Here is an 18,883-nt window from a genome sequence, read left to right as displayed (position 1 = left end):
ATTTTTCAAAAAAAGTTTACGGACAAAAGTATATTAAAATTTTACGCAAATTTTAAAACTGTATTAATATACAGGGTGTTCTATTTAAAATAACAAAGTTACGGTTCTACCAGAAGTCGGCTATCTTTGAAAATATTTTAGTTAAAATTTAGTTTTCGTAACTGAAAACCCAAACGTAGAAATATTCATGATTTTACTATAAGTATTTTGCCATATACAGATAGTTTTTACTCGTCGTGGGACACTCTGTATAATTTGTTGAAGCAACATTTCTGTTCAATCATTCTATGTATTTTTTTCATAACCTCAATGTTACATTTTCTCATCCCCAACAAGATAATTGGAGAAGTTAATATAGGAACGAACAAAAAACAATTTTAAACTCATGTTACTATAAAGTTTATTAAAACTGTAGAGAATTTGTCAATAATGTTCACAACAACAATTTTCAAACAAATAATCATGTTTTATATCAAAATAGTATTAAAATCTCTGAAAAAATTATTTCGTTCTATTCGCCAAGATATCGTTCAATACAAAGATAGACACAAAGAGAATATAAATATATTAAGCTTATTAAGTCACGAAGAATCGCTCTGCTGACCCGTATCGATATTACTCATGAATAACAATGGCATTAACAATTCCAAGAATAGTTCAGTAGCTTATTTAAAAATTTCGAATGGAAAATTAGACACCAATAAGTTCGAAAAAGCCAATTTCTTTAACAAAAATTATAAACATTTTAACTTAATATAAATTAAGAACGTACGTGTCAGATATATTATACTTCATCTACTACATCATTATAGTAGCGCCCCTAGATGTTGTTTTCAGTGGTTACAACCCTCTCCTTAAAATCGTGAGTTATTAGAGATATTGATATCTAGAAAAAAGTCGATGGACACCACGTTGTTCAGAGGAGATATAATTCAATATTCGTCGTGGTATTAACCAAGAAAGTAACTATTTTCTCCTTTGAGGAACAGACCATTCGTTTCGAAAATATACATTTGCATGAACCAATTGTCGAAGCATTTTTTCCATTTCCATATTGAGATATCTCCAATGCATCTGATTGAACGTATCAACCGCTTCTTAGTACTTCTAGAGAAACGTTTACCTCGTAATTCATTGATAATTGTTCACAAATTGTTTGGTTGAACTGATGTGTGTAAGCTCGCAATGTTGTGGTGGAGATTAATTCGTCTTCTGCAATTGGTTTACTTCTGGTAACCCAACGCCGTTGTACTATTCAGAATTGAACGTTCTACGTTGTTCTAATGGAAAAATGGTGCAATATTCAATAAATTTTTGTTGGATTTGGGTTGCAAGACCCATACAGTCGATTGCTCTTTATTTTCGAGTTCGTCACCAGTTACAATCTTTTGAAGCACCACGATTGGATTTTCTTCAACATCTCTTTGCACCAATCGACATGCACGAAATTCATCTTATAGCGAATTGCAATGATGAAACAATTCGGGAAACTAGCGAAACATGATGTCTTGAGATGGTGCTTCATCACCAAAAGTCGAAGCAAGTAGATCGGTACATTGTTGTTGGTTTAATCCGGGTCGGAAGTCTAGATCAAGATTATCAAGATCAACAACTCAAATAGCACTCGTATGACACACATTCTTAGTACGTTCACCGTTAGATTTGACATATTCACATCAGTGTTGCCATATCTTAAAACTTGAGTAGCAATCTTCCTCTGATGTGATATGAATGATAATTTTGTAGTCGTGAAAATTACTGGAATTATTCTGATTTCCATGCTTTTTCAAAATATATTTATATATGAATGTGATGCCAAGCTTTGGGGTAAAAATAAGTAATTTGTAGAGGTTGCTTGAGATTGCATGCTAGAGGTTCCTTGCGACTCCAATTACGGAAGACCAGAAAGAAAAATGTGCCTGTCTAGACATAAAACACAAAAGAACACAGTTTTCAAAAATTTTGATAGCACTTTACACGTACCTGTAGCTTTTTGTGTCGGAAACGCCCCCGCAGTCGTACATTTTGATTCTGTAATACCAACTACCTGTTATGACAGCAATAGAAAAATTCTGTCGTGCGATTTTTTCTAATGTTGTGTTTTTTTGAAAAAGTTCTAGCATACTTTGTAATTATCACGTCTACATAATTTTTTTTCATATTATAATCTGTAATTACTGTACTTTTTGGTTTCATAAACCATTCGATTAAAATTTGGTGTCAAGAAATGGTAACGATTGTTCATTATTTATAAAGTGAATTATATATGGATTGAAACATAGAAATGAAATAAATTTCATTATATTGAAGAAATATTTTAAATGAAGAATTACTCCAAAAGCAAACGATGTCGAATGGTAGTTAATTTTTCATCAAACATTCTTGGAGACGGTGTCAAGCTCCTTCACTATTTTCTTTCGAGATTCTCATAAAGTACCACTACGGTACTACTTTACAACGGACCCGACGGTTGATTAACATAAGAATACCCCTTCTCTGCTACTTGAACGAAGTACTCTCTGGTTGGATGGTAAGTTCAAGAACGAGACCGCGATTTTATGACTTGAATTCTCGACCTCAACATATCAATCTGCTCGATTAAATATAAATGAAGATTTTAGTAGAGCAGGTGTACTATTAAACATGAAGTGAAGAAAACAGTGAACGAAATAGTGTCTTCAGTTACAAAGCAAAAATTAACTTTTTTAATCGAGTGTCTGATAAACATTTGAAAAATGTTAGGGAAAAATGTTGTTAAGCTAACTGTAAGTACAAGTCTTAGTTCGTTATCACGTATCTAATCTAGGTTTACAACTATTCGTATGTTGTTGATTTTTAAATGGTCAAGAGGGTCAATTTTTACAATTGGGCCAACGGATATTAGTATGTACGTGGACTCTTACAAAGCCCACATAAGTAATAAAGAACAGTTACAGTGAGGTCAATGATCAGTTTATCGTTTGTGTATAATATATCTCTTCTACAATGTATTCATTTATTTGACGCTAATGACTAGAAATTCTATGTAAATATTCCAAAAAATTAGAATCCTAAACCACATACAAAGAAAATAAATAATTTTATATCTATCAAAACTATGCTGATTTACAGAATGATATTTATAATAATTAAGACATTATTTTCAATTATTAATGACAAAATTCAAGCCGGGTATCAAAGAATAGTTCTTTGTAAAACAAATATTACTGGAATTGGACGAATATACATAGGACAGACATCTCAATATTTCGAAAATAGAAGGGAACATTTTATAGTGACACTTTATACAATATAAGTCTGTAATTTAGTTCAAATACAATTTTTTTAATGCTCGAACCCGTCTATTAGTATTTTCAATCAAGATTTTTCTCATAATAATGCCTATAGGGTATCCAAATTTAGTGTAACGTCAGCCTTGAGAACCACCTCGAAAGTGGCACTGCAGATAATAACAAGCATAATTCAATACATCGAATGATTATCAAAAAAAAACTACATATAGAAAAACAGCGAAAACAAACTGAAAAGCCAAAGGAAAAGCTCTAAGAAAGATGGGAAAGCAAGACAACTAAATTACAGGGGACAGCAAATCCAAAACTCGTCCAGATCCACCAGGAGTCCACGGGAGACTTCACAGGGGTCCACAATTCATTTAATTTATTTAATTTCGATAATGAACAACTAAAATGTTGTCTTGACTTCTCCTGTCAAAATAGGCACATATCATGTAAAGAAGCTCAGCTACTGTTACTTGTAATAACTTGCATATTCCATATGCAGTACAACGCGTCGTTACTTACCGTTGCCGCGCCGGCCGCCGTCCCCTCCGCAACGTGCAAATTATTACGTTTTTCGGTGTATGTGCTTGCAATCTTGCATGAACTTTTTTGATTCTCCACCAATATAAATACGAATGTCAAGGATAAACGTTACTAATTTTTTTGCGGAATTTTATTCAGAAAAGTGAATCGATATTAGTGTTGGCCAGCCACAGAATTTGTTTCCAAACTTTGTTCACTTTTACAAGGGCTTGATTGCAGTTTTCGTCATATAGAATATATGGCAGCTCGAGCTTGATGAATTACAACAACTTTCATTTGTCTATAATATTTTTCTTGTTAACAGCCCACTTGTTAGGTTACACATGGTTTTGACCTTAGTTTCTTTAAACTCTGTATCCTTAAAATGCTTTCCATACAAAGTCTTTACTGTAAACGGTATTTTTTTGGTATGTTTGATTCTATAATTCCATTAATCTTTTCGTCAGTATTCTAACCAAATCGTCACATTTGAAAATATTAAATTCCCTCTCTCTCTATCAGTCACGTGATAGAAATATTTTAATAAAGTAAAGTAAAATATTGAGCCCTTAACTAATTCTAAACGTGCTATAGGTAGCTCCGCGTTACTAAGTGGATAGCCGGGCAACGACCTCTCTGACATCAGAGAAGCGTTCTTAAGAATTAGGCAATTCAAAGATTTAAGTCTTTTAAAGAAGTCCCTGCAATAAACCCTGCTGTTTATGTTCAATCAGAGTCAATATCTAACAGCACACGTACCCCAGAAGGGTGAATCAATACCATACACGTTGTGGAAGTGATAATATAATTCACGCAAGGAATGGTCTAAGATTGTAGGATCTCTCAGTCTTGTCAGTACATAGCGATGACTCCACTATAGGTGAAGTCATCGGATCCATATGTAACGAATCATCTCTTTTCGCATATTTATCTATAATTATATCAGACCTCCCTATCTTCTGAGACTTACAAGCAGCTATAGCCTACCTGTTGATCTCCTTAAATAAGTTTCCTCAAGTAAAGCTAGATTTTTTTTTCACATTGTCCATTCCAATATGTTCACTGATAGACCCAGTACTTGGATCTCGCGGCGTTAGGTTTAAAGGTTTTAAGGGTGAATTGGTAGTGTCTATTTTGGTACCAAAGGACCACATACTTAAATCCTTGAGACGCTTCAAGTAAATTTTTTTTGTACACCAATTTTGAAGTCGGAGTGCAAAGTTATTTTTCAGCTTTGGAAAGCATCGTATAAAGTCATTAGTTCTTAGTTTTTCTTTCACGTAGTGTACACGCTAATTTGCTGCATATGAAGACGGAATATTGGACAAAGTGAAAACAGTTCATGGGATTTATTTTCAGTATGATGTTGTATTGACTGGTTGTATTCAATCAAATTAATATTACGTTTTTTAGTAGTTTTGGGATACACAACTCTCGATGAAGAAATTTAATGAATCCATAAAAATAATGGGAATCATCTATTAACCATTAGAGTAAAAAAATTTGTGACTGAATCAAACTGCAGTTGATACAGGAATGTCTCAAATAGCGACTACTTTCAATGAATCCGTTTCTGTTATTTCTTTTACTAACCAATCCCAATTAGTAAGTGATTTAGTAGAATGAGGTTATCAACGGTATTTTGACTGTTACCTGATGATAATTTTCTTGTGAATCAGCTTCTTTTAAATAATCTCAGTAGTATTATTACTTTTTGTATTTCTATAAAACGTGTTTTTCACTAAATATGTCTAAGAAGAAACGGTGTTTTCTTGGTGATTCATGCTCACGCTCTAATTTTTTAACACGAATATCACGAACGAATCATTTTATTATCTTCCGAAATGGCAAATTACTCATAAATTAAAATGAAAATTAGTGGTCCACTGAGTATAATTCATACAATCGTGACTCGATAATTTTTGGTTGAACCTTTTCGTGTCACTGTTCAAGAGTCATTTAGGAATTATACAGAGTGGAACGTCTAATTATCTCGGTTACCTCAAAAAAATTAATCATGGAAATTGAACAAAAAATCCCAACTGATACTATGAAAAACACCACTGCATTTTCAAATATCGCCATCCCTAAGCTCTATTTGCAGTTAATAATATACCATTAATGGAGTAAATACCATTTGCCATCAAAATATGAATTTTTAAATGTGTGGCTGGTATAACGAATTTAAAAGAGGACGAAGAAGTTACAAGAAGCACATATCAAGCTATCGAGGTAACTTTTGGTATTGGGTTTGCAAATTTTTACAATTTCAGTGCCACTAAACAATTTCCAAAAAGCAAAGCAACTTCAACTTACTAATGGGCACTACAGCTCGGTGTAAGACTCGAGAATTCGCCTCCAAACTGCTCTGCTCTTCACCAACGTTCCCAATCCTCTTTTATCCATTTTTTGTGTATCTTCGTGAGCCTGGTCAGTCCATTAGGTCTGTATATTACAGCTTTAATGATTCTTTTAGACATCCGCTAGTCTTCTATTCTTTGAATTTGGCTGTCGCAACCTTAGGGCTTCAATAAATCTCTATTATTTCGGATTATCCAGTCAGGTACATTCATTCTAATTCGGTGAAAGCCTCGGCGTCCTCGAGAATTGGCCTCCAAATTGATCCGTTCCTTAACAAAACTTCCTTATCCTCTTCCATCCGTTTTTTTGTGTATCTTCGTGAACTTGGTGAGTCTACCTGATACAAGATCTTTTTCTACTGCTGTATATTACAAAATTCATGATTCTCTTAGACATCCGCTAGTCCTCCATTCTTTGAATTTGGCTGTTGCAGCCTTAGAGCTTTAATGAATCGATGTTTTAATTGCTTTCATTTTTCTTAAATACTTTTGGTCTTCTTATATTATCATAAAACATTTACTGCCATAATTCACAATTGGTCTTATTAGAATCCAATAAATTTTCAATTTCATTTTTCTTGATGTTAATTTATTTTTCAAGAGCTTCAGGATCGAAAAATAAGCTTTATTACCACTTTCTATTGTTTCTTATATGGCAGTGTTTAGTTTGGTTTGTTTGTTTATATTTTTTCTGAGATATTTAAATCTATTTACACCTTCTGATTCTTAGTATCTATTATTGAATCTTCTACTTTACATTTTCTTTTCTACATCTTTGAAAACAAACATACTATTTCTACTCGCCAGGATTCACCAACACATGGCGTGGAAGCAAAGGTATGTCAAGAAAGTTATGTACACAGTTTTGCTCGTTGTACAGTATTGAGAAAAGCAGTTAAGCTTGACAATCAACGTACAGTGTGAGCAAATTGGCCCATCACTAAATGCTTATTACAAGTCTTGAGTTAGTTCGGTATTAGAGAGTTAATATTGCATCGCTATAATCACACACACATTACACAGTGGACAATTGAATTTTCATAAAGAAAATGAAGTACTCGTCATTTTTCGATCACCCCATTCGCTTGATTGGCAATTTGTTATGATTTCTGATTATTCTGTAACCTCAAGGAATATTTACGTGGTCGACATTTCAAACCTTCACTTCCACTTTAGGGTTGTACCTCTCATTTGAAAGGAGTTGCTTATACACTCAGTATAAATATCTAAAAAGCGAAAAGAACACTAAATATAAAATATACATTATACGATAATTTCATTTAAACTAACAAAAAATAGTGCAATGTACTGATTTATTAATAAAACAGGATTATTTGAACAAATAAGCCTACTGACACTGCTTTTGCTAGGCAATTTTCTGTCTATATTGACTCAAGTATCATCTTTAATAGGTAATAAAAATTAAACTATACAAATATGAATAATTTACCATTTTATTGTTTTAACATATTTATCTTGAATTAAGTGTAATGCCGGTAAAATACGACATAGGAAAAGTTACTTACCTCCTGATTGAGTATTGTGTAGACTTTGTTATTGACGCACATTCTCGAAGCTAAATATTTTATGCAATAACTCCAAATACATTTTTTTTTGATTTTTTATGTACTTCTAGCGCTAAGCGTCACTACCATTTTTTTTCAACCTCCGATAGAGATTGAGACATTATCATATCTGTGGACAAGCTTTTCAATACCTTCTTCAAAGAAAGCTGAGGCCAATGTAGACTAACCGTTCAGTCATAAAATATGTAGTAACAAAACAGACTTTAAAACTTTTGGAAATTCCGTAGACAAAGCAGTAATGGTTCTCTTTAAACGACAGATTTGCTTCTTTGGCCCCCTTCATTATGCACATCATTACAGCCATTTTTAAACTTTCGACAATATTCACGCACAACATCATCACTCATGAAGTTTTCTCCATACACACGACTAATTCAACGATGGATTTCTGCAGCCTGTAGAAAACTTCGCAATTAACACTTGGCTGGAGAATATATAATGGTGGCAGAGTGTGTTCGAAAGCTTCGCAGTCGCCTACAGCGCGTGCCCGCTTTCTTCAGTCCGCGTAGTGACTGTACAGCGTCTGCCCCTCGTATTTATTAGATTTATGTTCACTTCATTCGAGATTCCATCTTGTTAGAATTCTGGTCTTGTTTGAACTTTCTTCAGCCATGGGTAATACGAATATTCTCGATTCTGAATCTTGATATTCTAATTTGTTCTCTCCAACGTTTTTTTCGGTAACGCGTTGTAGTAAATCAATCATCAAGATGTCCATCATCGTCCAACGCTAATGTCACTTTTTTCGAGTTGGAGCAGACGATTCCCGCGCTGTACGTGCACAGCAGGTGAAACCCTCCGTGAGGCAATTAGAGCCAATTTCACAGTCCTCTTCGCATTTACAGAAAACTATCTTGAAGAGGTTTTTCGTCTCCCAGCCTAATCTGGTGGCTGACAATGTATACCAAGCCAATTATGTACTTGGAGAGAGATCAAAACACATATTTATATATATAACTGAATAACGATTGTCACCGTATGCTTATTATGAACTTACTTTGAACTTTACTTGGAAGTAAACTCTTAGGGAGTTTTACTTGACAGCTCCAGATGTAGATGATTGTATTCGGAAATCGAATTTGTCAGCTAGGGACTGTCTGCAAACAATTTTCTTGTAGTGCTGCACTCGAAATTTGTTTAGGATGATGAACTTGGAGCCATTAGCCAGTAAAGTTAAAAAAGCACAATTTTCAAAAATTTTATGGCACTATACATATAAATGTCATGTCGATTTCCGAATCGGGAACTTCCATAATGCCAACTACCTAATCTTAAATCACTTACTGATGATAACCAGTCAAAAGTGAATGTCATTTTGGGATTTTCTGAAACGGTATTTTTCCAAACAAACCCTGTAATTGTTGCCACTACCAATTATAGACTGCGATTTCTACTATTAACTTATTAAAAACAAGGAAACGATCCGGTTTACTGAAATTTTTTCTTTTTTCATAAATTTTTCACGTTCTCAATTATTATTGATTATATACCATAACTGGCAATTTCTCTGGCACCTGTCTGTTTCGTGTAAATTATTCTTAACAGTTATTTACTTGAGTCGGAAACAACTTTAGAAACGGGAACAGTAAAGTAGGTATTGTTTGATTTAATACTTTAAAGGCAATTACTCAGTAATACTATTAAAAATTAAGCTTCTTATTCTCATAGTTAATTCCACGTTATTGTTAATAATGTATATTACTTTAAGCCTTTTTATTATTGATGGAAAATGGATTTGTTTGTAGATTTATTGTGAATTAAAATAACTTTCAATCATTATAATTATGAAACATAATAAAAAGTCAACCATAATTGAAAGAAAAAATGGACATAATCTATAGAGAAATTTCATTCTAATACAAGAGTCTGTATATTTTAAGACACCACGAAGCTAGAGGTGTTGTTGGAATTCCGGTTGCAGATTGATCAATATGTGTATGTTATGATCTACGAGGTCTAGCTATTAAAAACGAGACTGCGCACCTAGAGGGCGCCCTAAACATACATCCCCATCACTATTATAGTATTTGTGCAGTAGTGGTTTGGAACGAACATGGACCAACGTATTAATCTCAAATTTCTCGTTAAATTGAAAAAAACTCCAATTGAGTACTAAAAATTGTTGCAAGTGGCCTATGGACACAATTTTCTATCGCGTGAGCGTCTTTTTGAGTAGTGTAAGCGCTTTAGTGATTGCCGACAGAGCACTGAAGATAACCAGCGCTCAGGTCACTCTATGACTGTTTCAACTTCGGAAACAGTGATCAAAATCAACCAAATTTGCGTGCAGATCGTCGAATTAGCATCTGGATGATTGCCGAGGCTGTAAACGCCGATAAAGAAACGATTAGAAAAAATTTACACGAGGAATTACACAAGACAAAAGTCTGTACCAAGAAATCTGACTCTTGACCAAAAGCTCTTGCGTCAACGCGTCTGCACAGATTTCATAAAAGTAAGAGAAAGATCTGATTCGAAATGGACTCGACTTGAGTCGATAGAAGCCGTAAAGCAAAAAACAACAGAGCTCCTAAAGGCTCTTTACCAAAGAAGACTTCCAGCACTGCTTAGATCAATGGAAAAAACGTATGGAAAGGTGTGTGGTGAAGGGACATTCGAATGTAGAATAATTTTCATAATAAAATCCTTTTTCGTAACCAGTCTCGTTATCTAATAGCCAGACCTCGTATTCTGATCGCTTGTAACGCGTATTTTATGAACTTTGATTCGCTGGTATAGCGAATTTGAAAAAGGATATTACGTGCTAGTAGGACTGAAAAATATCCAAGATGCCCATGTTGAACAGTTGAGACAACTCTTTGTGTTATATCCGCAACAGTTAATTCAATTTTAAATGATCATCGTCATATGAGACGATCCAATCTGTCATACCCAATAGTTTTGCTGCTTTGAGATTATATTTAAGGGATACCAGCGATGTTAAACATTTTCAGTTATAAATAATAATGAAAACTTAAGATTTAAGGCATTGTAATTCTTGATTATCATGGTGACGATGTGACGAATTTCATCAGAAACAAAATGCCTATTGCTAGTTTCAGTTGATAGTTCCAAAACTCGTCAAACAATGGAAATTCACATACACCCCTATTGTAGTGTCTACCGTGGGCCCCTGTGATAGAATACTTTTATTTGAAAGGCATTAGCCCAATCAATATGAAACTTTAACTAGATTCTACTCTGGGTGAGACTGCTCCTTAGTTATTAACAGTAAAATAGAAGAAAATCCACGAAGTAGTACTGGATAATCGTATACTGAAAGTGCGCGAGCTAACAGACATAGTAGACATTTCAAAAAGTGTGGTACATCGTATATTCACTGGAAATTTGGACTTAAAAAGCTGTACTCAAGATGGGTGCCGCGTTTGCTCACAAGGGAACATAAACAGCGACAGGAATATGCTTCCATCGAGTGTTTGGCAATGTTTCACGGAAATAAAGCAGAATTCTTGCGTCCTTTCATAGCCATGGATGAAACGTGGGTCCATCCCTTCACACCCGTAGTAAAAGAACAATCTAAAGAATTTATTGAAAAGAAATAACCGGCTCCAAAGAAGGCACGGATCTTGAAAAAAGGAAACACTATCAACATCGAGTATTATACTAACTTACTGAGATGTTTGAGAGAAGAAATCAAGCAAAAACTACCACATTTGGTTAAGAAGAAAGTGTTGTTTCATCAAGATAATGCACCAACCCACATATTCGTTATTGCAATGGTCAAAATTACTTAACTAAAATCTGAATTGCTACCTCATACACCCTATTAGCCAGATTTAGCTCCCTTGGAATATTTTCTTTTCCCAGACTTGTAAAAATCACTCGTTGATCGAAGATTTTCCAACAACAAAGGTCAGTCACAGACCATCACGAATAATATTATTACCAGATTTTATATTGGGTTGTTTTCTTCTTTTTCCAGATAACAACTTTCTTTTTTTCCACACTAAATTTAGCTTTATCAAAGTTAACGCCAGCATGCTCGGGAAGTTCTGGATTGAAATATTTATGGGGTGACGCCATGGTTGATTCTCCAGATTGCGTAGGGCCTAATGAAATGCCATATCCAACGTAAGTATTATTTTGAACACAAAGTGAAAATAAATCAATTGTAGTCCTCAAAGTCTAACTAAAACTAGGATGAATAAAATATAGTTGATAGAATATTATTCGTTTCTAAATGGAGTTGGAAGATTAAATATTATTAATAAAAGTGACAATTTTAATGACAGTCAACAGTATTAAAAGTGATTGTTTACGTGGAATCATGTTAAGAATATTTTAATACAGTTTTAAACTAGCAGTATTGCCAACATTAATGTTGAAAGAAAAACAGATTCCATCCTAATTCAATTCAATGTTTTACAACAGCTGAAGTAGTTAAGAGTGGACCATAATTTGTAGATGGCGCCACGCATTCTAGTTATATGTTATTTGTCATAAGGACCTCCCCATGTGTGAAACGTCAACATCAAGTACTGAGCGTAACATGGCGGCGGTTTGTTGCTCATTTAATTTTCATTTCATTTTTGCCAGTTTTTGTAGTTAAAAGTTGAATAATTCTTCGTGTTTTTGGTTATAATAACCTCATTTAAAGCCTTGTGAAGTCAAAGGGGCTTCGTAACATATTTCTAGAATCCCCAATACCATCATAACTAGTAGAAACCGGAAGTACAATTTTGGATGATGACGTTTTAAAATCTGATGAGTTGTAAGAGGTTGGAAGAGTTTTTTTCATAATAAATTTCCTATAGTAATGGAATGATCAACATAGTGTTTGGCAAATACAACAAGAACGACTGACTTTCGTTTTTTTTTTGAAAGTTATTTGATTTATTCTTTAATATCCACAGAAACAACCAAATTAATAGTTTTATTAATTATTCTACTGTTGACAAAGATATTAAACAGCCACGAATCAAAGACAAATATTCTTCAAGAACGCAGTGTTTATTATTCATAAACAAACTCATGTTAGTAACCGTAACCATAATTTCGACTGTTTTATTATCAAAATAGGGCAGTTATACAAAAAAAAACAATTTATTATCGTCCATTTTAGAAACATTAAAATTATTTCCAGTATTCACAATTCCTTATTTATTATTAATTTATTTCATTTGATGGTTAATATTCCATTTTACGGATCTTCTTTCAGAGCTGCCATAGATAGAAATTTCAAAGCGTCTAAACTGTGGTTAGGTAATTTTAGGACAGGAAGATCTCAAAACACGATAGATCCGTTCATAACGAGAAATGTTCTACTTAGTGCGCATCAACAAGCATTCAATGATCAACCTCAAATGATCTTGAGACATTGTAAGTATGTTTATATGTGTATATTAGACGAGGATGGTCCCAGCAGTGCCTGGTACGCAAATTTTGGGAAAAATATGTCTATTTATCAACGTAATCTCCTTTTAGCTCCGTACACTTTTCTCAACGATATTTAATAAGTTCAATACCTTTTTTATAATGAGAATCGTCAAGCTTTTCAAAATAACCATTAACTGCAGATTTAACCTCTACATTGTTGGAAAATCTTTTACCAACAACCAACAACAGAAAATAATCCGAGGTGGTTAAATCTGGCGAATAGAGTGTATGAGGTAGCAATTCAAACTTTATTTCATTAATTCTGGCCATTGCAATAACGTATGTATGAGTTGGTGCATTTTCTTGATGAAACAACACTTTCTTTTTAACCAAATGCGACCGTTTTTACTTAATTTTTTCTTTCAAATAGATAGAAAATTATCCCATGCGGATCTCAAAAACTACTACTACTATATCTGGATTTGTGGATTTTGTGGGTTTTTTTCAACATTCGCAGGTCGTACGGCCTCTTTCAAACTCTGCTTCCCAATGAGTAGTCCCACTCAGATTAGAATCTAATTCAGCATAAGGATGACCAATTTTTTCAATGTTTAGTCAAATTTAGTGAAAACGTTCGCTATTGATGGCTGCCAAACAAATTCTAAACAACGTAGCGTCTTTAAACTTGAAACATATGCTGTATAGATTGTGTGGTATTTTTCAAGCAACTTCCGCCATCTCTAGGTCAGGTCGCGTACTACTGAGACCATCCTTGTAGTTTAACGTATATTTATTTGCACCGGCGTAGCCAAGGGGAGGGCTTTGGGGGATCAAACCACCTTCGAAATAAACAAAATATTACCTAATATTATATCAAAATAATTACAAACTATTGACATCGATCTCATCAATTCAAACATTTATATGCTGTTATTAATGTCTTACAACTCCTGAGAAACAATACCACCGTCGAATATCCTCATCTCTATGGAGATGCAAAGGTTTTAATGGAAGAAAATGGTGGTATACTGCGAATTCCACGCGTCGTCGGTAGACAATTAAATAGACCGAACATTCCTACGTTGGATGTACGCACATATTAAAAAATTAATTGGTTCTTTCCATTTCTTGATCATACAATTCAACGATTGAAAGGTTTACCAAATATCGTAAAGTAATATCGACATTAACTGCCAGTTCTAAAATTGAAGAAACAATTTCCATGTACCGTCACTGCTTCCCGAAAGGAAAATATCCTAATATTTCACATTACTACAAATCTTTGCTTCCATTCCTGTACCCACTGCTACCCCAGAAAGGTCTTTCTCGAGCCTAAGGAGACTGAAAAACTATTTACGAAACACTACAAGTGAAAACAGACTTAATGGTTTGGCTGTCAGGAACATTCACTGTGGAAAAGAAACTAATGCAGATGAAATAGTGGATATATTCAAAAGAAACAGCCGAAGATTTCTTCTTTAATGGTTACAGATTTAGCGCAAAGAAAAGAAATTAAATTTACCATTTAATTTACTTCAAACCAAACCCCTCCAAAACTAAATCCTGGCTACGCGCTTGTTTATTTGTATTTTGATTAGAATTGGAGATGGCTGAATGTTATTTCATTCTAGTACTACTTTTTATGAGTAATTTTTCGACATTTCTCGAAATGTTCCATATTTTGTGACATACCTTAAATCTATTCTATCAATATTCTATTTTTTTACGTTGTGTATATAGTCAAAACCATGTATGTAGCTCACTTAGATAAGGTATGTTAATAAAGTAATGTAACGATCACATTTCAATTTCTGTTTTGGAATAAAAGTATGTCCAAATACTACAGGCTATCCGTTTAAGTCTATTAAAAGTATATTCTAAAATAACCTATTGAGAAGTCTTTATAATCTATTAAATTACAAATATAACTGTCTATACTAATTATAACTTCTTATTTTCTAAAGTTGATGAAACGAATATTATACAAGAGCGTTTTTCTGATGATAAAACAAATTCGAATATCTGAAATACACCCTAGATAGTAAACTCCTCTGGAACAAGCCTTAAAAGGCGCCACGAATGCCCTTGTATCATGACGTATACGGTAGTGATCTGAGTCACTAGAACTGGTCTTAATACCTCGAGAATCGAAAACTGGGGCTATTAGAACATGCCCAACCACTGCACTAGAAGTGATCCTAAATCTCCCACCTCCACATGTATTAGCGGCAGAAAAATATTCACTCAAATTGTGTGAGAACTAGCAGAAGTGTCATCAAATAGTTAACAGATGGCCCCAAAAAGGGAAAACAAATCATGTTTTCTTATTGTGTAGAAATATTCCAATTGATTTATTAATTCCTATTTTAAAGGAAAAATGGAATTCAATAAAACAATTATAATAATTCATACTAATCTTCGAGAAAGACGTGCCTTAGTAGCTGATTCCTCAGGCTTGCTTGCTTAGTGACAATAAATTGACATTCTGGACGAACTTGGTGTTCATGAGCTACGTCTGCCTGTCAAGTAAGTCTTGCAAATACTGCTCTAGGTAGGATTATGTGAAACGTGGAAGTAACGGTAAAACAGCGACCTTTCTTCTATGTGTCCAAGTTTCTAATCCACTCTGGATCGCATTTGCTCTCTTCTGAATTGAATCGAGCATCTTCAGGATATGCTTGGAAGCCAAGCTCCAAAGTTACGAGCAAGATTCCAAATATAGACGAATGTGGATCTTGTAGATGATTAGAAGGTGTTACGAAGTATAAATCTCAAAGAGGGCTCCAAGTTTTTGTGAAGCTGCCTTGTCTAAATCGGCCACTTGAGTATGCCGGGACATATTGATTCAAGCCTCAGCACTCAACAAGCGAATTTGCGGTGATGATAATATTTTTTATCCAAATCTGTGCTAGCCTTCTTTGTAAAAATAACAGCCTGGGTCTTTGCTGCATTAAACCCCATCCAGAATTTTTTCAAGATCGGTATTGATGGTGGTGATCCGTTACTGTTTATATATTTAGATGTTAGCCAAGTTTATTGGGGCGGTTCATTTGAACGACGAAACCAGAACGTTTTTAGAATCTTTGTATAATTTTAAAGTAGTTTATTGTTTCAATTTAGTATTATTTTGGGCAACTAACAGAATAAACCGATTACATTATTCCATTCGACAATAAACTATAAACATAAATAAAAATTCATACTTGAATTCATGTAAGTTACACTTTTAAATTTTGGCCAATTGATTGGCTTATCGGTCCGGCGAATTCATGAATAAACTATAACATTTTTTAGCTAGAGCTACTAACTTACCGCAATCGAATATGTGTGGATCGACACCTCCTAGGTTATGTAAAACGAGGTATAATACAACGGCACCTATGTACGGTGTTTCCCTAACGTCTGGCCAACCAGTTACTATTGTTCAAAAATTTCCCGATCTTCTTCAACAAGTAGTTTTTGAGGTAAGTCGAAATGTTTGATTCAAAACTTTGAAGATGATATGAAATAATTGTGAACAAGTATAAACAGCATTACGAGTTGTGGCTATTGAGTAACGAGACCAACGCTGTTTAACCTATTATTTCAAATGAGAGTCTACCGTATCTGTAAACAAACCAGTATAGCAGCTGCTTTCGTTTGTATATAGACTGTTTTGTTTTGGTTTTGCCTTAAAAATGATCGACATAAAAATTGTGGAATTAAACAAGAAACTAGGAAAAACTACATCCGAAAACTGAAGGAACCGACAAAAAAATACTGCTTCGAACAATGAAAAATGTTTTGACCGAATTTTTGTTATTTAAATCAGCACCACGGCCATGCTCTTTCGTTTGAAATTTCCAATTTGAACTCTGTAATTCCGTCAGGACTTCGTAGCTTACATCTTGTTGTTAGCGCGTTTTCCACTTCCTATTTACCTAGTTCTATGCGAGGTCTTCTCCTTTTGGAAGAGTCATCTCCAAGGACTGTACACCCTTATCGTCAGGGTTGTTTGGTACTCGTGAAGTGTGTGTGTGTGTGTTTTTACTGCCTCGGTAGAACTTTTCTAAATCTTCAACCGTCGCTTTCTCTAAAACGACAGGTGGTTCCATCGTGTTGATTCTTTCAATCATCTGATCTAGATCTGAAAATTTTGGTAAACGACGTTTCGATTGACTATGCCATTCAATATATTCACCTACTTTTTGTTCCCAAGCTTGACTTGTTGCAGAGCAAATGCAGAAGAAATGACAGAGATAAACACGGAGCTTACGGAACGATTACTGTTTAGATTCTTTTAAAGAAATTGGAAATTCACTGAACAGGATTATGTAGTTATTGACTGGCCTTGTACCTTCATTAATAATAATAATAATAAGCAGTTCTTTGTAGAATCTTGTTTGGTGTTTCTTAGAATTTCCCAATTTTAACTGGACCAATTTATTTGGCAACCCATTTAACAGCGGATAGTTGATTTTTGTTTAGTTTGTAAAGTTTTGTTTGACATTTAATTGTGGATGCACTGCAACATTCGCAAATTTTTCTTTTCGTCAAACTGTTAATCCATATTATAGCGTACACAATCAACCTTCAGAGTAGCTAATTAAGTAACGATGAATTGATTTCGGATAACGTTTACTCTTACTGATAATTTGCACCTCAAATACCTAACAGTGCCCTCTGAAGAAGCTGTCGCCGCTGTATAAGCAACTGGGTTTGTGTCCTTTCACTTTAGGGAAGATTTTACGACAGGATCATGACTTATATACCTCCAAGATTCAATTTGTGCAGGGATTAAATCCAAAGGACCGTTAGCGTCTTGTATCTTCTTTTCCTTTCTTTTGTTTGGTATACATCCAGATTTTGTTCTAATACGCCTTGGAATTTAGCAATTAGTGACATATCATCAGCAAATATTGTTGTGACGTAGTTCATTTTCCAGTTGTTGAGCTTGACATGTAACAATTTTCTTTAACTTCTATTAATTGTAGAGGGTTAGTTAGTTCCATATGTAGAAAAGCAACTACCCCCTTAAACAGAAAACAGTGATGATCATTGTCAATATTATATCCTGAAATGGAATTGTTTTATGTTTTAGGTTTGTGAAAGCTCGGAATGTGACGTTGTTCGAGGAGAATGCACTCAAACGTATGTTCCCTACTTATTTTTAGTCATCCCTTTGGGACCAGTTACTCTTACAGGACAAGATTATGTTTTAGTCGAAAGTGGATGCGTTTGTAGACCGAAATATGCTGGACAAAATAATGCAGAAGCTGCTAATATACCTGCCATTCCCAGAATTTAACACACATAAAACTTTTTGGAAATCAGAACAGTTCATATTTATTGAAATTTGGAAGTAGGATATTTTATAGATTTAAGACGAGAATTTTGATCAGACCACCTATTCAAAGATATAAATATCAATAGAAACGCTTAGTAACAGACATGGCTTTGATTGAAACATGATATTATATCAAATCTACCATAATGCCTATACAGGGTGTCCCACGACGAGTTAAAACCATCTGTATATGGCAAAATACTTATAGTAAAATAGTAAAACTTTCTACGTTTGGGTTTTCGGATACGACCTTTTCAACTAAAATATTTTCAAATATTTTAGGAATCTACGTAGAATTTTACTATTGTCTTTACTTTTGTCTACAAACTTTTTCCGAAAAATGCATACTTTTTGAGTTATTAATTTCTTTGTAAAAAATTTGATCGTTGCAGACCCTTATAAATTATTTTTTTACGAAGATACCCTTGAATATATGAAAATGGTTTCTATTCGGTTGCTCTTAGCAAGGTCAGA

The 18,883-nt window shown here is 34.1% G+C and overlaps 1 protein-coding gene across 2 annotated transcripts; it reads left to right on the top strand.

The window, feature by feature from the left end:
- Positions 1-494: 494 nt before the first annotated feature.
- Positions 495-18,510, top strand: LOC130901538 (uncharacterized). 2 transcript variants are annotated; one of them, XM_057812990.1, is made up of 5 exons: positions 495-2,530; positions 11,690-11,838; positions 12,926-13,086; positions 16,378-16,547; positions 18,164-18,510. In XM_057812990.1, the coding sequence occupies exons 1-5, from the start codon at positions 2,528-2,530 to the stop codon at positions 18,368-18,370; spliced, it is 690 nt and encodes a 229-aa protein (XP_057668973.1). In that variant the 5' UTR covers positions 495-2,527; the 3' UTR covers positions 18,371-18,510. The 2 variants fall into 2 exon arrangements, with proteins under 2 accessions (XP_057668973.1, XP_057668972.1); XM_057812989.1 differs by having other exon boundaries at positions 495-2,765.
- The last annotated feature ends 373 nt before the right edge of the window (positions 18,511-18,883 follow it).

The sequence above is a fragment of the Diorhabda carinulata genome, chromosome X (assembly GCF_026250575.1).
Source record: "Diorhabda carinulata isolate Delta chromosome X, icDioCari1.1, whole genome shotgun sequence".
Lineage (NCBI taxonomy): Eukaryota > Metazoa > Arthropoda > Insecta > Coleoptera > Chrysomelidae > Diorhabda > Diorhabda carinulata.
This window is presented reverse-complemented; position numbering and strand designations above follow the sequence as displayed.

What these genes read in the sequence shown, in the direction of transcription:
- LOC130901538 (XM_057812989.1), top strand. Translation starts at nt 2,736, where the DNA reads ATGTTAGGGAAAAATGTTGTTAAGCTAACT. An exon ending in AATGAAATGCCATATCCAAC is followed by an intron (nt 11,839 to 12,925) that starts GTAAGTATTATT and finishes ATCTTCTTTCAG; the next exon opens with AGCTGCCATAGATAGAAATT. An exon ending in TTCAACAAGTAGTTTTTGAG is followed by an intron (nt 16,548 to 18,163) that starts GTAAGTCGAAAT and finishes TTTATGTTTTAG; the next exon opens with GTTTGTGAAAGCTCGGAATG.